A 20,646-nucleotide genomic window follows, 5' to 3' on the forward strand; every position below is an offset into this window, starting at 1 on the left:
AACTCATTCGATGGAAAATTAACCATTCGATGGAAAATTAACCAAATGTGAAGATGCCACTATTTTTCTTTACATTTATAAAAAGAGAGTAAACAATGAGATCATTTACTTTTAGTAGAAAAGTCATAATCATCCATAGTTGTCCAATATGAAATCAGCACCGTTAGGGGTGTTCTATCATCTAAGCTCAGATATAAGAGATAATTTTATCAACATTTTGTGTATTAAATGACAAACATCCAACTGGCTAGTTTCACGTTTGATGACTAAGGGTGGTTACCAACTTATACGTAAGATTAAACAATGACATACTATACAATCCCGAAAGAAAACCATAGAGTATTCAAGAAGCCAAGAGCATAATCGTCAAAAACCTTTTCTTTTTATAATTAAAATTACAAACAAGCAAATGAGAGGATCAACTGATGTCTACAACTTCTTATAACATAGAGAAACATCCCTCCCTAAGAGAGAGAGAGCAACAAAGAAAATTCTGTATTTCTCTTCAAAATTCTAAGCTCCCATAATCCCACTTTGTAATCGAGCCTCTGCCTGTTCAATAAGGCTGATAAAATTGCGGACAATCCTTTTGCCTTCGTTGGTTATTATGCTCTCTGGATGGAACTGAACACCCTATAACCCAAAGATAGCAAAACTTCAATATCACTTAATGCTTCAACTGTAATCCCATAGTTAAAATTCATACTTGTAAAAGGAAGTGGATGTTTAGCCAAAATCAAATGTACAAGAAGCATACTTCAAATTCAGTAAGGCTAGTCTTAAAAAGGAAGTGTGAGTTCTTTGCCAGAGTCCTGCATTGTTTCACTTCATTAAAAGGAGAGATCAAGTGCCCAGACAATAAATGCTTAAAATGGAATAAAAAAATTAAAAATTAATGACAATTTTTAAATAATATTTAGATGCATAATTACTATACTTACAAATAAATTTACCAATAAATATAACATAATTGTTATGCTTACATATGAGTTACTTCAAATAATTTTTTAGACTAACGACTTACATTTATTTACAATGATTTATTTGAGACTAACGACTTACTTCAAATAAATTTATTTACTTCAAATAATTTAGTTACTTCAAATACCAGATCTTCACAATGATTCACTAAACATATTTATTTGATCTTCCATTGTACATGATAATAAAGAATATTATTTCAGTCTAATCATATACAAGTCCTGCCCTTTTCCTAACATATCTCCCCCTTCATTTAAATTGGAAAAAAAGAAAGAGAAACCCCTAAGCTGCAGGTGTAGAGAGCAAATGAATATAGGAGTATGGATAAAGAAAAAGATAAATAGAGAATAGATAGAGATGGGACAGAGAGATCATTATCTCTCTTGTACACATGTTTTAAAAAGAAGACGGTTCAAAATCCCATAACCATTTGTGCAATAAGTACGATAACTATTCCCTATATTAAATAAGAATTTGGGAGCATTGAATTTAAACCTCTCTTTTTGATTGGTGCAGATTTAATAATCTCTTGCCATTTGGAAATTCTAAGGAACATTTATTTGAATAGTTATTGCCTTTTGTTTTATGCATTTATCGCTTTTATATTCATGGATATGCATTTCTTGCATGCTTTTTTATAGCCATGCAATTAATGCTTGTTTTCCTTTGAAAATATAAAGAATATGGGTGTTCATCTGTTTACCCACACCCCTATTGGATTGGGCTTGTGCTCCTCCAACATGGGATGCAGCTGGACAACGATTCCGCTCTGGAAGCATCACGTTCCCATAATGGGATACCCACACATGTTGGGAGATCCTGGTAATCGACCATAAACGGTTCCTAAAATCTAAGATATTCTATAAAATAGGGAAACTTGACATTTTCAGGTTTCAGTACAACTTTGTAAGTTGATAAATAACTCTCTCTCTCTCTCTCTCTCTCTCTCTCTCTCTCTCTCTCTCTCTCTCATTCATGCCCATGCATCCCACAGTTCTAATAATTCAGCACTTCACTAAAACTTTGTAACTCAAGTCCCAATAAAGCAAAAAGAGCTCACCAAATTTCACATGTAAAAATAGAATACAGTTAATTTCCAATTACCAACTAGAGATCCAATATGACAAGCATACTTATATCACCATGTATAAGTAGTAATTCCAAGCATACAACACAGAACTATTGCATCACGTAGACCAAATTACACGTTATACATAGATCGATCAAAATACAACAATAGGGAAAGAAAAAAAATCAAGAACAGACAGAGAAAAGAGAGGGCACACTAAAATCCAATGGACTGGCAAAAACCATAATCCAATGAAGTTATCATCATACAATGAAATGATGGGCATTGATGGAAGGACAATTGGCCCCAATGCTGGGATCATTCCATGCTCTGGTGGCCCCATTGACTCCCCATAATTGTCAACCACTTCAAAGGACGGCGATGAACCAAATTGACCATGTTCTTCCAGAGTCCATTTGATTATGGTATATTTCATATGCACTTCTTGTACCAGCACATATGACAACCAAGACAAATAACACTAAAAATAACAAGAATAACTACCTGCATATTTTTGTATTCTTTGTGGCGCACAGCCATAATCAGCCCGTCTTCAGTCCATGCTATAATCTCAAGTTTGTCTCTTGGAAAGCTGTCATGTTCTATAACAAGGCTGTGGTATCTGGCAGCAGTGAAGGGACTGTGCAAAAAAGTAGACAACAAGGATAGGTTCATACGCATGTCAGCGTGACTTTGATGAATGAGAAACTACATGCCACGCACTTAAGCTATACCAGTAGTGATTCTTATTTGCTTTTGAAACTAAAGCTTCACTAGGACAAAAAACTACAGCCAAAATATATTCTCACCTTTTCTCCTGATAACTTATTATATCATGATTACTTTCTTTGTAGGTTGCTAATGCTCCTTCTCACTCTTACACTAGAGAACATGTCCCTCCCTCCCTCCACAAACATACACAAGTAGGCAAGAATTGCTATGCCCAGTGCATCACTGGAGTGCAATTATGATAGTAAATACATTTTTCTTGGGGGTAAGTCAGCAATAGGAATCGAACCCAAAATGATAGTAAATAAGTTTATGAAATATGAAAAACACTATATATTAATTATCTTAATAGATACGCTAATGAAGAAGGAAATTTGTATTCTTTATAATATAGACAAATAGATAAAGAGAAATGAGGCCTTTATAATATAGACAAATAGATAAAGAGAAATGATGACCGTCAAGGAAATATACCATACTTATATAGAATAATAAAGAGATATAGGAAATAGGGATAAATGAAGTCTCAATGGATATCCTAAATAGAAACATGGCCAAATTGTGTTTCTTTTTCTTTCATACACTACACTTTCTATTTTGTTTCTTTACCCTATATTTTTGGATAAGCTGAATGGCTAGTTTTCATTAGTAAACTTGCTCCCTCTCTTGTCTTTTCTAAATTGTTTCTTTTTCTTTCATACACTACACTTTCTCTTTTGTTTCTTTACCCTATATTTTTGGATAAGCTGAATGGCTAGTTTTCATTAGTAAACTTGCTCCCTCTCTTGTCTTTTCTAAATTGTTTGCCTTAGCTCAAACAAGGTAGAGAGACATTTAAAGAAGGCTTTGGAAAAATAAATAGAAAGTTGACATGTGGCTTTCTAGAAATGCTAGATGTTACCCTAATGTCAGACTGTTAACTAAGCCATATTTCAAAATGAAGTGCTTTTGGCTAAAGGCCCCAACTATTCCAATATCAAAAAAAACTTCACTTTTACTATTTGTTCCGAAGGTGCATGTACTGTAACAATAGTGGCAATTGGCAAACTTACTTTGGCAAACCTGAAAGCAAACCGGCTTCTCCTTTTTCATCATAATAAACTAGAGAACTCTTTCCATGCATGACACCATATGGAGAGCGTACAATCTTTCCTGTAGAATGAGAAAAATAGTCTTTTATTAATGAGCGTTCACATTATTAATATTTCTATGTTTATCTGTAACTTTGATGGTGAGGCCCTTTACATAGATATTCAATCAAGCATATCATTTTCAATGAAAAAAATGGACAAGAGGTATTTACTCTTAAATCATTGTATTCTTCTTTTTTTTTCTTTTTTTCATTTTTTTTTGTGAGGGGTTGTGGGGAAAGTTCTAATGGTATGGTTCAAACTTGGGAAGGAATCTTGCAATCCTCAACACCTCAACCAATCAAGCCCAAGCATGAGTCCTACTTACTCTTGAACATAGATACTATGATTGCCCCTTGTGGTTGGTCGGTCCGCTCACATGAATCTAGAGTGGGAACCATGTAGGATCACCACTTCACAATTCATGGGATAACGGTTCCATTGCCCATGAGAAACTCTTGTCAATAACATGGTGAATGCATTGGGAATTATTTTTATAAGGGAGAATAGGGCGTAATTATTAATTATTTAAATTGTTGCACATTGAAATCACATATATATACTTGCATAAAGAGTATCTAGTTGCCAAAATAGAAGGAGATTTTAGTTGATATCAATGCAAGCTAAAAATATTAAGCAGATTAAAGGCAAGTTATCTCAGTTCAGTACTAACTAAATAAAGGGAGTTTTATTGCATATATAAGTTGTCAACAAAAGATACATACAATACAAGGTAATATATTAATGATTCAATGTCATGAATAGGCAGTGGAAATGCAGGAGTTTTCCATTGATTTTTTACAACTTACATAAAAAACAAATAAATATATTTTGAGATTCAAATTTAATACTAAGATGTGCATGTATTTGCTTCCTTTGGACTCAATAATGCATGTAAGTATTGCATATTAAATTTTTTTTATAATTGAAAAATGTCTTATTATGTTCAAAAAAATAAATCATTTCAGAATAATAGTATTTGCACTTAATATATTGAACACCCAATTAATTTTGCATAAGTTCCTAATAAAAAAGAGACAATTTTCCCACAAAAGAAAAAAAGAAAAATGGCCTAATGATAATTTTTTGACAAAATTCAAGATCGTTAATATATTGTTAACAAAATTTGCTACTAAGCAAGTTGTATAACCCAAGAAATTGAGAGCAGTGCTCGTGCAGAACCTGGCCTTTTGCTTGGTGTTGCTTGTTGATTCATATAACGAATAAGGAGATCTAGTGACGAATTTACTGACAAAGTTCAAGTTTAATATCTTTGTTTTCATGTTTCCAATAGGATGAGGTTTCAATTTTTTTTTTTTTTAGTTCCATGAATTAAAGTTTAGTTTCCTATTTAATCGTTGATTCATATAACGAATAAGGAGAACTAGTGACAAATTTACTGACAAAGTTCAAGTTTCATATCTTTGTTTTCAAGTTTCCAATAGGATGAGGTTTCAAAAAAACAAAATTTCCATGAAAAATTAAAGTTTAGTTTCTTATTTAATCATTTGCGTTTAGTTTCCTTTTATATAATAGGAGCTTAGGTATCCTAAATATAAAGGTTCCCTAGTTCCCTAATTTTGAAAGTAGATTGGTAGAATATATGTGGCAAGTCTAGGTTTGCTCGAAGTCCAAGCCAAGCTAGAATGCACTATACTTCACGTATTGGACCATAGGCCATGCAATGAATTTTGATAATTTAATAAAGAGTAACTTCTTTTAGCTTTGCCGGTTGACTCAATCAATGAGGACCTGATTCCTCAACCCCATCATGTGGTGCTGATTCCTCAAGAAACCAAATCATGCATCATTAGTAGTGGACCAGTAGCCCACCCAGCTGCCATTTATGGACCTAGGACAGAGCTATCCCTTGTGTCGCTCGTTCTCTAAGTTTTGCTGTAACTCTAATCCATGGCTTGCACCAAGTAAACAGCTCGCAAGGTGGAAAAACTCCTAGGAAGCAGCTCGCCACTAAACAGCTCATAAATCAACTCCTATAACTGGTGATAGGTAGAAATCTCACAAGTTCAAGCCCGGGACCGTTGCCCTCTTCAAACCGTCTTCAAATTCATTGTTTTTCTATCTTCTCTTGGAATCCAGAGCAAGTTCTGAAAGCCTTTTAACCAAACACATTATCCCACCAGACCCTGGTTTGGTATATTATTACAAGCAACTGCGTCCTCAGTTTCTTTGGTGTAGGACATCCTGGTTCAAAGTCCCACCATCTACTTTTTCCACAGCTATATTTCTTTTCTCGATGAACCAACTACTGATTTTTCTATGGCTTCGATTTTATAGGCACTATCAGCCTTTTCCCTATAACCTTGAATTAGGACGGCGTTCCAGGCATTTCTTAGTCAAGAAAGTACATTCCTCTCTATTTTTTGGCCTCTTTCCTCGTTCAAATCAATTGGGTCTTAGACATTTTTCTCCTCTATTATTTTCCTTTGATTTAAAAACCCAACCTCTGGTTTTTCAATGGATTCAATTCTATCACATCAATGTTGTTTTCTCTGCCTATAGGTTCAACATGTCCATACCACTGGCCCTTATTATCTCTGGGAACTACAATTTTTTATGAGCTTTCAAGTCTATCTTGGTGAAGAAAAATCCCCAATCCTTCAACTTTTGAGCTGTTTCATCATCCAAGGAAATTGGGTCTTTGACATTTCTGCTATGTCCATTAAAAAGCCATGCATAGGCATTTGTTTGTGCTGATTCCTTTCTTAGGAGAATGGAGTCTAAAAACCCATGCATAGGCATTTATTTGTGCTGCCATTTTTTTCACTGAAATTAAATATGAAAGCTGAATCAATGATTGTCATATCAATTGTGGCCCTCTTTGAGTTCTTTGACAATGTGTAGTTTTAGGTTTCTAGGCTAGGTTCGCCATTCCTCTTTGCATGGAAGAGATTCGGGTTAAAATTTACTGAGATCCATTTGCCATTCCATGCAAGGTTTTCTGATTGGGGCCAGAAAGACAGCATAAACACGACATTGATTGATCCATGCTCTCTCTCTCTCTCTCTCTCTCTCTCTCTCTCTCTCTCTCTCTCTCTCTCTCTCTCTCTCTCTGCCGTATCTATTTTACCTCATACCATAGACAGTTTCATCCTTACCTTTTCCAAAAAACACTATTCCCTAAGCTATTTTTTCTCACTAAACATCTGCCAAACAACTACATAAGTCGTATTACAGAATATATAATAATATTAGACAAAGAAATATACTCATGATGGAACTAAATGTCATCCAAACATGCCCAAAGCGCATTCATATATGTATTTGTTTCAATTACTCCATACACACAAACACTGACATGCATGTACATATGTATATTTCATTAGTTGTTTAAGAGTGGTGATCGATTAAATTCAATGTAAAATAATACAAGATTCCATAAAAATATCATCATCAGAGCCTTTTCCCAACTATTTAGGATTGACTATACGAATCCTGGTCTGCCATTTTGCTTTATGAAGGGTCATACCCTCAGTGAAGCCATATGTCTCCATATCTTTTTTCACTACCTCCAACTATGTCCTTTAGAGTCTATCCCTTGCCCTTTTTTAGCCTTCCACTTGAACCAACTCGTACCTCCTAACAGGTGCTATACTGGGTTTGCGTTGCACATGGCCAACCCACCTATTTACTTTCTCTCATCTTATCGCCTATTGAAGCCACACCTAAGCTCTCCCGAATATATTCATTTCAAATTCAACCCTCATTCATCTCAATATCCTCATCTCAGCTACACTCATCTTATGGGAATGTTGTTTCTTGACAGCTCAACATTCCACCCATAAAGCAAAGCTGATCTCACAGTTGTCTTATAGAACGTTCCCTTTAGCTTCATTGGTATGCGATGATCATATAAAACTCCGATCGCACATCTCCATTTCGCCCACACAGCTCTAATTCTTTTGTGTGACATTATCCTCAATCTTTACATTTTCTTGGATTATCGACCCAAAATATCAAAAGTGCGCTCTTTTTGGCATTCCAGAAAAATATGCCCAACCAAATTTGGAGGATGCCACAACACAACAATTTGGGACACAAGGATGTCAAGGATCATAATCATCATCATCATCCAAGCCTTATCCCCATTATTCGGGGTCGATTACATAAATCATATTCTTCTATTCTTCTCTATCAAGCGACATACCCTCAATAAGACCAAATAGTCATCATATATTTTCTCACTACATCTATCCATGTCCTTTTGAGCTTTCCCTTTGTCATTTTAGAGCCTTCTAGGTAAACCAAATCACAACTCCTAACAAGTGTTGTATTAGGTCTACAATACACACTGCCAGCCTAGCTAAGCCTACTTTAGCTCATCTTATCTCCTATTAAAGTCACACCTAAGTTCCCTCGTATGTATTCATTCTGAATTCTATCCCTTCTTGTCTTGTTGCTCGTCCATCTCAACATCCTCATCTCAGCTACACTTATCATATGGATATTGTTGTTTCTTGACCACCCAACATTCCGTCCCATAAAGTATGGCTGATCTTACAACCGTCCTATAGAATATTCCCTTCAGTATCAATGATATGCGGCGAATCACATAAAACTTCGGATGCGCATCTCCAATTCGTCCATCCAACTCTAATTCTATGAGCGACATCGTCTTTAATTTCTCTATTATCTTGGATTATCGACTCTAGATATCAAAAACTATTTCTTTTAGGTATTTCTTGACTTTCAATCTCAACTACTTTATTGTCTACTCCTAATATGACCAAACTTGCATTCCATATATTCTGTCTTAGGTTGTAGAGCATCCTTCCAACGTTCTAACTTTGTGTTGACACCACCACTAGTCTCATCAATCAAAACTATATCATTTGCAAACAACATACACCATGGCACCTCATCTTGTAAGAGCTTAGTTAACTCATCCATAACTAAAACAAAGCGATATGAGATCAATGCTGACCCCTAATGTAGGCCCATTGTCACTCAGAACTCACTTGTCACTCCACTACTTGTCTACACACTAGTTTGCTCTCCCTCATACATATCTCTCACTATGTCAATATCTCCCTTGTACATCTCTCACTATGTCAAGGATCATCTAAGGAAATATCTAAGCTCTGGAATGTATCATGTTCACATTTAGTAAACATAACTAGCAATCAATTTAGCAATATCTCATGATGGAGGACACTTTCCAATATCATATATATATATATATATATATATATATATATATACATATATATATATATATATATATATATATATATACATATATATATATATATATATATATATATATATATATATATATATATATATATGTATATATATATATATATATGTATATATATATATATATATGTATATATATATATATATATGTATATATATATATATATATGTATATATATATATATATATGTATATATATATATATATATATATATATATATATATATATATATATATATATATATATATATATATATATATATATATATACACACACACACATGGTTATTCTAGAATAGCCAACACCAATGGTGAAACTTTCACTATAAAATGCTCTTTTGTGCGCGAAAATGACTTTTGACTATAAATAGTTCATGTATTTTGGGAAAGGCATTTTCTCTTTTTACAATCCCTCCAAAACTTAATTTCAAATTTAAAAATATTCATTTGACTTCTTGAATGATGAGTAGATCTCTAAAGCAATCTAAAATTACAAATATGCCCTTCTCAAAATTTTCAAACAAGGTATTATTAATGTAATTTGTATATTTATAAGGACCTTTTGTTGTCAAAAATTTAGTATGGTGTAATCTAAAAATTCTAAGTTCACCATTAATATGGTGTATTCTAGAATATCACACACAAACACACACGACCACACGCGAAACACACACACGCACACAACTGAATGTGATGTTCTTGCTATGTGAGAGATTGCCTTCTTAGAACTGATGATGAACATAAATCAGAATCTTAGTGAAAGCTAACTATGCCATTGATTAGTTGACGTGCATAAAACGCTTGATTTCTGAATAATATGGATTTTTGCATATCTAAGAGGCACATATTTCTTTATCAGTTTTCAGTACTTGCGAGAACTTGGTGCTACCTTTGAGGCGTACCAAAATGATGAGCCCACTGTAGCAGAGATCAGAAGGTTTTCACTTTCTTCTTTCCCTTGGTTGTCATATGTTTGTGTTTAACCCTTATTGTCAATGTTTGATTCTGAATGATTTCTAAGCATCTTAACTCACTTTGATTCGAATCACTACGGTGACCAGTTAAGGTCGATGTGCAGCTTTGTACTTGTATTGAAGCAAGTATTTGGTTTATTGCTTTTTCAAACTGTCAATTTTCACCAATGCCAGCATTGGTCAAGTGAGGCCCTTTGGAGGAGAACTTTCTTCTTGTTGCAGGAGGCAAGATATTTCTTTGGCTCTCCCAAGATTTCTCTCCAAAACCTTTGCAGGTTGCAATTTTGTTGCATATTGTTTAACAAAATAGTAAGAGTATATAAAGGTAGGAACACAATTCACTAAAACAAAAGAACATATATTACTTTCGAATTCACAAATTTTGAGATGCCATTTAATAAAGTAGATAGCATGAGAGAAAATAGTAGGATTGCCTTTTAGTTGAAATAGACAAGGATATAGAACCACTTACCTCCATAGGCCTCCCCAATACATTGCAGGCCCATACACACCCCAAACAGAGGAAGCTCTGGCCCTAGCTCAAGCACACTTTGAAGTGATATCCCTGAATCCTGTGGAGTACCTGTCAAAAAAAAGGTTATTTTTAGTGTAAAATAATCATAAATATTATTTCATAAGTAACAAGCACATGGGAAAAATATCTTACCAGGTCCAGGCGAAATAAGTATTCCTCTAGGCCTTCTCCTTAACAAGACAGAACAGAATCATTCAGAATTAAACAAAGACGACAAGGTAAGACATTACATATGAAAACCTAGGGAAAGAAAAAAAAAATGAAAACCTTCTGATTTCAGCTACTGTGAGCTCATCATTTCGGTACACCTCGAAGGCAGCACCAAGTTCACCCAAGTACTGCAAAATGGTAAAGAAAAACTATATACTGCTTAGACATGCATAAATCCATATTATTCAAAAATAAAGCATTATATGCATGTCAACTAATTAATGGCATGGTTAGTTTTCACTGAGATTCTGTTTTTTGTTCATCGTCAGTTCTAAGCAGGCAATCTCTCACGTAGAAAGAACATCATATTCAGTCAAGCGAGGGGTAATGGGAGAAACGCATGCCAAGAGCAATATTTAAATGTAACAGTGTTTGATAAAAAAAAAAGGGGGTGGTGAGTACCACAAAACATGGTTTCTCTTCCTATTTTATGTGGAATGATACAGGAAAGCTGATGATGACCAACACAGATATTTTCCGTTTGTCATTGGAGTAGGAAGAGAAGTACCAATGGATTATTTTCAAGACTATTGCCAAAGTAGCTTCAGACCAAAATTGATGGTAGACACAAATTGACTGAACTTGTTTCCTTAAGAGTTTAAATTGAATGGGCTGGAACATAATGAAACTGAGAGTAAAATGGTAAATTGATGAGAGACATTTCCAGTGAATGAGTAGGGCTAATGGACAGATTGTTTAAAAAGGTGAAGCTAAAAGTGCACAGAAGTATTTACAAGGCAAAATGTTAAAGGATCAGCAATGTCGGTTTTTGTCTACATGTACCCCGCAGGGTTCAGGATTAATATCAATCCAAAAGTGTTCCTGGACTAGGACTGCAATTTGCTCTGTTCTGCGTTGTAATGTGTCTGCAATGCATTGGTGACTCTTATGGAGGTAAGTCATTCTACATGTATGTTTTAACTATAAGGCAAGCTACCATTTTTTCATGCCTTCTACTTTAGGTACTGGCATCACAAAATATTTTCAAATCTGAAAGTATATGGTATTTGGATTTTATACTGTAAATGGTCGTATAGCTTGCAATTCAAGCGTAGCCAACTGCACAACTCAAGCATCACCGTCTGGCCCAACATCCAGCTGTGTGATAGCCTACCATGGGGGCATAACCCCCCATGTACCATGCTCCACACTTGCCTTGTCTGCTAAGGTCGGTTGGTCGGCCCAAGGCTTGGGTTCCCTCCTCATAGAGGTCCGTTGATAAAAGACCTGGACCACCAGAAGTGGTGATTCCGTACATTAAAACAGCACGAATTCTAACATGACTATCAGGTCATTTCTTCAATTGTTTCCTGCACCAGGGGATGTTCACGCTCAGTGCCTTCAGTCAGCACACATGCATTGACAAGCCCCCCAAACAAGAAAAAAAAAAGAGATCCTGACGTCCTCGTCGAGAGTCCAGCGAAGAACTCCGAACCAAACTGTCGTACTCCCCAGGGTCACATCCTTTTCCCAACTAGCTTCCTCTTCCATCAAGCCCTTCCACTTGACCAGAAACTAAACACTTCGGCTCTTTCTGCATTGCCCCAATACTCGTCCTGGCAGGATGGCCTCAACCTCCAGTGCGAACTACATCCTCACTCGTGGAGGTGCTCGAACTACCTGAACCCTTGTCTCATCCTCGTCGAGATGATAGGGCTTCAAGAAACTCTTGATCTGGTTAGGGAGGGTCAAGAGATAGGCCTGCTTTCCTATCCACCGAGTCACCTCAAAAGGACCATCATATCACTAGATTAAGCCATGGCATGCACCATCTTGGTGCTGATATCCTTCCAAATTCGGGGGCTAAGCTTGAACATCACCCAATCCCCGTCATGAAACTCAAGGTGTCGACAGCCAGCATCAGCATACTTCTTCATGCATTGAACGGTTTGGTAGAGAGTGTCACATGCCTCTTTAAGCTGCTCGGCCTTTTCTTTTGGCCAATGTCAAGGCTGCAAGCCATTGATTGTCCTTGTTGCAGGCCACATCAAGTGATGCCAGAGGCTACCGATCTGTGACCATCTCTAAGGTGCTCTTCCCTGTTGAAGAACTGCGATGTAACTTGTAGGAAAACTAAGTCAAGTCGAGCAAGTTAACCCAATTATGCTGGTTGGCAGTCTCATAGTGACAGAGCTAGTCCTACAACATTTCATTCTCCCTCTCAATTTGACCATCTCTTTGAGGGTGGTTGCTAGTCGAGAAGTTTAGCTTTGTGCCCATTAACTCAAACAAGTGTTGCCAAAATCTCCTTGTGAATCTAGCATCCTAAGTCACTTCCTGAAGAGAGTGTCATCTCCAATCAGCATGAATAATAGGTGACGACCCATGGGGAGCATGCCCCTGCTTAAGAAACCCACATGAGGGACTTAGAGGTTGATATTGCTGCCTTAACCGACATATTCAAGGGGAACCTTAAGATATTGATTGAGGATCTTGCCTTGGTCAAGATGGCCTGAACAACTCCCCGAGTGTCCTTCAACCAACAAGGGTCCGAGTGCCTAAGCCTAAGCCATTTGGGGGAGCTAGGATTGCGAAGGAGCTGGAAAATTCATTTGAGCTATGGAGCACTGCTTCTTCTTGTCCATGCCCAAGAGGAAGATCAAGTGAACCTAACCACCATGTACTTCATAGGAGATGCCATGCTCTGGTGGAGAACAAGGGCCATAGACGACGGCTCAAAACCTTCCCTTGCTTTTTGGAGAATCTAAAGGAGTTGAAAGAGCAATTATTGCCTAGAAATGCTTCATGGACTGTGGGGAAGGCTCTGAGGAAGCTCAAACACGCTACTGTGCTAGTATGTGTCAAACAATTCTCAAGCCTCATGCTTGACATAAACAACTGCCTAAGGAGGAGAAGACTTCCACTCTGTGGCTGAGCCGAGAGCCTTATGGATTATAAGCTCAATGCCTCCAAGGAGAGTTCACGACCAAGCAAGGGGAAAGTCCATAAAGCTAGTGGGGACCCAAAGTCAAAGGCCATAGGAGGGGTCTTCTAACAAGATAGTCGCCAGAAAGGACTTCTCAGGCTGCTTCATTTGCAAGGGCCCCATTAGAGTTACGGACTTCTGGCAGGCCCCTAAACGTTTTCCAACGATCCATGAGGAGGAAGGGGAGGTCGTGAGGCCGACTCTTCTCCAACTTCATGTGATGCCAAGGGTAGTAAAGTAGAACCCCATAAAAGGTAGCCTCATGTACATGAAGGTCACCTTTAATGGAAGGGAGATGAGAGCTATGGTGGAGACAGGTGTCACCCACAATCTGTTGTCAGATCGAGAAGCTGCTCCACTAAGCCTCACACTAGCTGGGGACACCAGTAAAATGAAGGTGGTGAACTTAGTGGCCAAGTCAGTTGTGGGGATAATCAAGGATGTGCTTGCTAAGGTTGGGAATTTGAATGGGCAGATTTCGTTGATGGCAATGCCCTTGGATGAATTTAAGGTTATTCTTCAACTAGATTTCTTGATGTTGGCCAAGGAATCTGTTGTGCCGCACCTCGGTGTGGTGGCCATCATGGACAAACAGTGCCCCTGCAGGGTCCATGTGGCTTGCATGGAAAAGGGTAAGGTGTTATCTACACATTGCAGATAAAGACAAGGTTGCAGCAAGGTCACACCACCTATCTAGTGGCCTTGTTGGCCAAAGAGATTGGAGGAGGACTGATGGTGCATCCTGCAATCATGGGGCTTTTAGAGGAGTACAACAATCTGATGCCTCAAGAGCTCCCTAAGATGCTGCATACACCACATGCCGTGAATCAGTGCATAAATCTCAAAATTGGTGTGCACCAACCAGCTGATATCCTTATAGCATGGGTCCCTAGGAGTTGTCAGAACTACAAAGGCAATTGGATGAGTTGTTCGATGTTAGGATGATCCAACCGTTCAAATCTCCTTTTGGTGCACCGGTGTTGTTCCAATGGAAGCAGGATGGTTTGTTGAGAACGTGTATGGACTATCATGCCCTAAACAAGTTGAACGTCAATAATCACTACCCACTGCCCTTGATTAGTGATCTGTTTGACTGGTTAGCCAAGGATAGAGTCTTCAGTAAGCTTGACCTGCAATAAGAGCATTGGCAAGTCTGCATCGCAAAAGGGATGAAGAGAAAACTCCTTGTGTAACCCGTTATGGGTCTTTTGAGTTCATTGTAATGCCATTTAGGCAAATTAATGCCCGGGCACGTTTTTGGCATCCTATTAATGATGTTCTTAGGAAGTACATTGATGTATTGGTATTCGATTATTGTGTACTTAGAAGGCATAGCTGCATATAATGAGACCTTAGATGACCATATCACACATCTAAGGCTGGTGTCGGATAGGTTGAGGACAAAACAGTTGTATGTAAAGCTTGAAAATTGCATCTTTGCCAAGGAGGAGATCATGTTCATTGGGCAAAAGGTCGTCAAGAGGTGATTAAGGTGGATGATCAAAAGGTTTTTGCCACCCTTGACTGGCTTATGAACAACAGATATTGGAGGCTATTGCTCTACCAGGAAAGTGTGATGGTTACATATGCTTGAACATGCAAAATGAGTAAACAGTATCATTCCATTAAGGCAACAAGCAAAGCCAATTCTAACTATATCCTAACAGCCTTTTTATTGAATTTGGGATCATTTGTGTTTTTCCTGGAAAATGGTAATTGAATAATATATAGATAACGGAAAGGTTTCTATACTTCCCCTACAGCATAGAAGATCTATGCTTCCCCTACCATCCAGCCATCCAATTTTGATCAAGAGAGCCACTCACCGTTTGATCTTAGAACCAACGTCTCAAAGTATTTTTTTTTTTAGTTTTTTTTTTATACAAATTGTATGAACATGAAATTTCGTACGTACCATCTTTTCATTGGGGCGCACCAATAAAAAATACTAAAAATAATTTTTCGATAAAATATAATGACCAAAATATCCCTTGAATCTTTCAGGGGTATTTTGGTCATTTTATTTTATTGAAAATATTTTTTTAATATTTTTCGCTAGTGTGAGCTTAATAGAGGATTGGACGTCCAAAATTTGTTGTCAAAATAGTTTATAGAAAAAAAAATTAAAAATAAAATAGTGTAGAGACGTGACATTGTGATTTGGACAATCTTAGCCCTCCATTCAAAATGGACAGTTGGATAAGGGGAAGTATATAACTTTTATGCTGTAGGGGAAGCATAGAAACCTTGCCTTATAGATAAATATTTACAAAAATTCCTCATGACAAGTGAGAGAAAGGCAGCCCACAAACTGGGTGCTCCTTTACAAAAAGAATGATAAAGTAACCAACCAAAAAAGAATGCTTAAAAAAGTGTCGATTAACATAGCCCAAAAATAATTATGTAGGAGAAAGACTTAGGAGGAGGGCAGCAACGACCGAGAAAAAACAAAGGGAAGGAAAGATGGGGGAAAGGCATGAGGGTGCCATGGGAGAGAGTGAGAAGGAGGCCTTCCCACATGTCAGGTGCTCCAAGAAATCTTAGTAGCAGCCCACAGACCAGGTGCTCATAGTGAGAAAAGAAAGAGGCATCCCACATTTCTCAAGAGCTCAGAGAGACTTTTTGAAAAATTTAAGCATAAAGGGCAGAGGGAGATAGCTAAGAAAGGGTAAGGTGAGAAGAGGGGAAAAGAGAAGCAGGGAAAGGGGGGGGGGGGGGGGGGGGGGGGGGGGGGGGGGGGGGGAGTGAGAGAGAGAAAGAGCTCAGAAGAGGGCCTTCTATTTGGGTGGTCCAGAAAAACTCAAGATGAAGGAGAAAGAGAAAGCGCACAGAGAGAAGGGGGAGAAGTTAGGGGATTTGAAAAAAGAAAGAAGGGTAATGAGAAGAGAAGTTAAGAGGATAGAGATGACAAGCGATAGAGAAAAAGGAGAGGGAGTAGAAGGAGACGGAGAAAAGAGAAGATAGAGTAAAGTCAGCAGAAAAGACAACACAAAAAGCCAGTGGAAGCAGGTGTCCATGAACCCAAAACTAGAATGCTGGGAGCGCCCTGCTAGCAGTTCCCTCCTTGGTTAACATGTACGCCTCTGAAATAGCTTCTTGCCAAATATAAAGGAAGTTAACTCGAAGATGCCTGCAGAGGTGAAAATACGCAGTCAACTACAGCATCAAGAGGCTAAGGACTCTGGTTCGATCTATTGGCCCAGCTGGTAATGTTAGTATTATCACCTTCCACCATGAGAGACCAAACCTTCCAGCTGGGAATTCGCCTCAACCCAGGTGCAGTCACCTATGAAGGATGACAAAATAGGGCAGTTGGTATCCTGGAATAAACCCTCAAAACCACAGGGACCCAGGTTTTTGAGAGAGCAGCCATCGAAGTTACGTTTAATGGCACCTTCAGCAAGTGGGATCCATAAGAGCGAGAGGGTGTTGGAGTTCGTAGTTGATCATAGTCAGTCAGAGTGAGAGAAAGTCCACCTTGGTCAGATGTATGAGAGGCTTGAAATTGAATGCCAAAATGGTAAAGTTTCAGCATTCCCTGCTATATTTAGCTCCCCTTTGGAGAGCCTCAAATTGCATTAGATAATAACTACACTAATGCTAGAACTCAAAGTCAGATCATCACTAAAGAAAGCAGAGAGAATATAAATATTCATGCTCTCATATTGCATGCAGAATCATTCTCATCTACACGGGATCAAATAAATCATGGTATGTATATCTCATTTATCTATTCTGCCAATTAGCCTCATGTTATCCTTCAGTAATATGATACCCACTGCCTATGTCCAATTAAATCATATATTTAAATAATCATGTAAAAATCTGCATTACTGATAAATTGCTCCGCACCAGAGAAAACCTCGACTAACACTCAGCAGGCTGCTGTTTCGGCGAACAAACAAATGGGACCAGCCTATTCTGGCTTGTTACCAATATTTTGTTAGTTTTTATTTGGACTCAGACCTAGCAAGGCATGAACCAAGTCCTTTTTTAAAAAAACTGCTCATAAAAATAAACAAAGAATTTAGTTAACACGACTTCATTAATAAACCATATAAACCAATACAAAGCCATATAAATCAGTGATATACAATACCAAAGAATAAAAAAACCAAAAAATAAAATGCCAAAGAATTCCATACAAAACCCAACATACCAGTAAGAACAAACATAGCAATTAGGACATGAACTTTAGATCATTGATAAAACCATCCAAAACGCAATTCATAAAAGTAACATGCAAATGTTAATAAACCCATAAAGAATCCAATTCAAAAAGTTGATATGCAAATATTAATCAGAAGCAAATAGCAGAGAGTCCTATATAGAGCCCAACATACCCAAAACAATAAACACAGAAATTAGTTCATGAAATTTAGATACTTAATAAAACCATACAAAACGCAATTAAAAAGAAAAAAAGGTGACATGCAAAGATTAATCAGAAGCAATTAGCAAGGAATTATATATGAAACCCAAAAGATTTGCATTTTTCTTTCTTTGCATCATACCTGGCAAAGGTTATAAGTGAAACTGTCATAGTTATCAATCACGATGATCGGATTAACTGAATTAATGTCCTTGATTTGATCATTAGCTGACCTCACTTTAGTCATGGTCGAGGCTCTTAGAGGGCGAAAACCCTTGTTCCCAATTGATTTAAAGCTAAGCGATCCGAAACCTGAATCTTTATAGAGAGAGAATTAGAGTGGAAAATGCCCTGAAAGTAAAATGTAGATGGAGATGGAGATGGAGATGGATATGGAGTGAGATGAAAGGGATTTCTCACTTTGACGGCTGCATGTCCGGGGAGAGGAACTAAATTGAAGTTGAGTTCTTATCGAGAAGGCCTTGGTTTGAGCAGCGGGGCTGAGAGACATGGAGAGCGCCATGAAAGGGGATACAACGAGCCCAAATTTAATTCGAAAAGAATAATACAACGAGCCCTAATTCGCCACAGGAGACCGACTGAGAAGGGTTGCACAGGGAGTCGTGAAAAAAATTGTATAGAGAGAGCAGAGAGACAAATATAGGGAGAGCAGGAGAGAAAATGACATTAAATAGAGAGAGAGGGTTCAAATTGATGTATAAATGTAGAGAGAGATGCTCTGAATCTCAGAGAGAAGGAGAAATGTCGAAATGGGACTGGTTGTAGTAGCAGCGCGCTCTCGCCGTTTTCACATAATTTTTTCCATAAATGACGAAAACGCCCTCCCCTTTCTTCGCTCAGCTGCTTTCCTATGGCCCGTTGAGGAGGTTCGAACGAGTCCTTTATTTGGAACGTGTCCTTTGAAGAAGTGGCAAAATAGTAATTTGGTATTAGTAAGAGGATGAAACCAACAAGTGCAACAGGTAGTTGCCATTTTCGCGCCACGCGCAGATTCAAGCCCAATGTGTTACTACAGGGCGAAACCTCGTCGTGTAAAAGAAGGCGGACCTCGAAAATTGAGATGTCCATTAGTTATGAAAAAGTCAAGATCTGTAAGTCCTAAAAAAATTATATATTTTGCAATTCATTTTTTTATCTATGTTTTTTGAGGTCTTTAGGTGTTCGTAGATTTTTACTTACGTTCTTTTTTTTCTTCAAAAATTATAACTAGAGGTGGAAATGGTATAAGAAGGGGTGAGGATCTTAAACTTTTCCTTGTCAGAATTTTTTTTTCTTCAAAATTTATAATTAAGGGTGGAAATGGTGTAAGAAGGGAGGAAGACCTTCAATTTTTTCTTGTCACATGCCTGGGTGAAGGGGTTGGGTTGTGTTAAGTAGGCAAAGAACGTAAAATTTTGTCAAAACTTATCATGAATTTTGAACATATAGTATTTATTTATGCTAGGGCTACCGGAACCCGAGTACAATAAGAAATGAGCAAGGGCTTGCTAGGCCGTTTCTCAGAAGCAATGTATCGCATCGCCGACCAGTTGCACTGAAAAATAGGCAAGGGTTCTGATGACATTCTGGACGAGTGTGGGTAAAGAAGTTAGTTCAAGAAAATATGATTCGTCTAGCTACATGGAATATATGAATGCTTATAGGTAAGAGTATGGAGTTAGTGGATACAATGAGACGAATGAGAGTAAATATAATATGTCTACAAGAAACTAAATAGAATGGAGAAAAAGCTAAAAAAGTAGATGGATATAAATTTGGTATACAATAAAGGATAATAATAAAAATGACCCAGGCATAATAGTAGATAAATATTTAAAAGATAAAGCAATTAACGTCAATAGAATAGATGATAGGTTCCTATTATTTGAACTTATATTAGGAGAATAGATAAATAATGCAATTAGTGCTTATGCACCACAAATAGGATTACAGTATATAGTTAAGAGACAATTTTGGGGTAATATAAATGGAATAGTCCAAGACATTCCAAATTGAAAAATGACTTTTTTAGGAGGAGATTTAAATGGTCATATAAGGAATGATAGTAGAGGATATGAAAGGGTACATAAGGGATTTGGGTTTAGGGGAAAGAATGAGATATGTAAGGCTATTCTAGATGTTATGGCCTGACAATGAAAAACACTTACTTTAAAAAACGAAATGAACATTTAATAACTTATAAAAGTAGATCACATAAAAGCCAAATAAACCTATTCCTAATTAAGAAGGTAGATCAACCATCATGTAAATATTGCAAGGTTATCCAACGAGAGAGTTTGACACCCAATATAGGCTTGCCATTATAAATGTTTGCATAAGAATGAGTGAAATTAGTAAGTGTCCAAGAACAAGGTGGTTGAATTTAAAAAATGAAAAACTATATTTATTAAGAAAAACTTAATTAAAGAAAGAAAATAGAACTTTGAACATGAGGCCCATGTTGTGTGAAATGAGATAGCTGACTGTATTAAGAAAGTGG

At 37.2% G+C, this 20,646-nt stretch overlaps 1 protein-coding gene across 2 annotated transcripts; it reads right to left on the reverse strand.

Moving 5' to 3' along the window:
- Positions 1–204: 204 nt before the first annotated feature.
- Positions 205–18,861, reverse strand: LOC18425060 (anthranilate synthase beta subunit 2, chloroplastic). 2 transcript variants are annotated; one of them, XM_006829648.4, is made up of 8 exons: positions 18,567–18,861; positions 18,289–18,458; positions 10,906–10,976; positions 10,771–10,808; positions 10,576–10,686; positions 3,832–3,931; positions 2,555–2,690; positions 205–633 (listed from the first exon to the last, which is right to left on the reverse strand). In XM_006829648.4, exons 1-8 carry the CDS (start codon positions 18,667–18,669, stop codon positions 514–516), a joined length of 849 nt encoding a protein of 282 aa, XP_006829711.1. In that variant the 5' UTR covers positions 18,670–18,861; the 3' UTR covers positions 205–513. The 2 variants fall into 2 exon arrangements, with proteins under 2 accessions (XP_006829711.1, XP_011629225.1); XM_011630923.3 differs by having other exon boundaries at positions 18,289–18,464.
- Positions 18,862–20,646: the final 1,785 nt, after the last annotated feature.

The sequence above is a fragment of the Amborella trichopoda genome, chromosome 4 (genome assembly GCF_054954075.1).
Source record: "Amborella trichopoda isolate Santa Cruz 75 chromosome 4, AtrichopodaSantaCruz75HAP2 v2.0, whole genome shotgun sequence".
NCBI classification, from domain to species: Eukaryota; Viridiplantae; Streptophyta; class Magnoliopsida; order Amborellales; family Amborellaceae; genus Amborella; species Amborella trichopoda.

Bases quoted from the DNA above. Each gene is read 5' to 3' on its own strand.
- LOC18425060 (XM_011630923.3), bottom strand. From the start codon at position 18,669: ATGGCGCTCTCCATGTCTCTCAGCCCCGCTGCTCAAACCAAGGCCTTC. The intron at 18,465-18,566 runs GTGAGAAATCCC...CTCTCTATAAAG, and splicing joins CCGGACATGCAGCCGTCAAA to ATTCAGGTTTCGGATCGCTT. The intron at 3,932-10,575 runs GTAAGTGGTTCT...CTCATTCTACAG, and splicing joins TATTGGGGAGGCCTATGGAG to GAAAGATTGTACGCTCTCCA.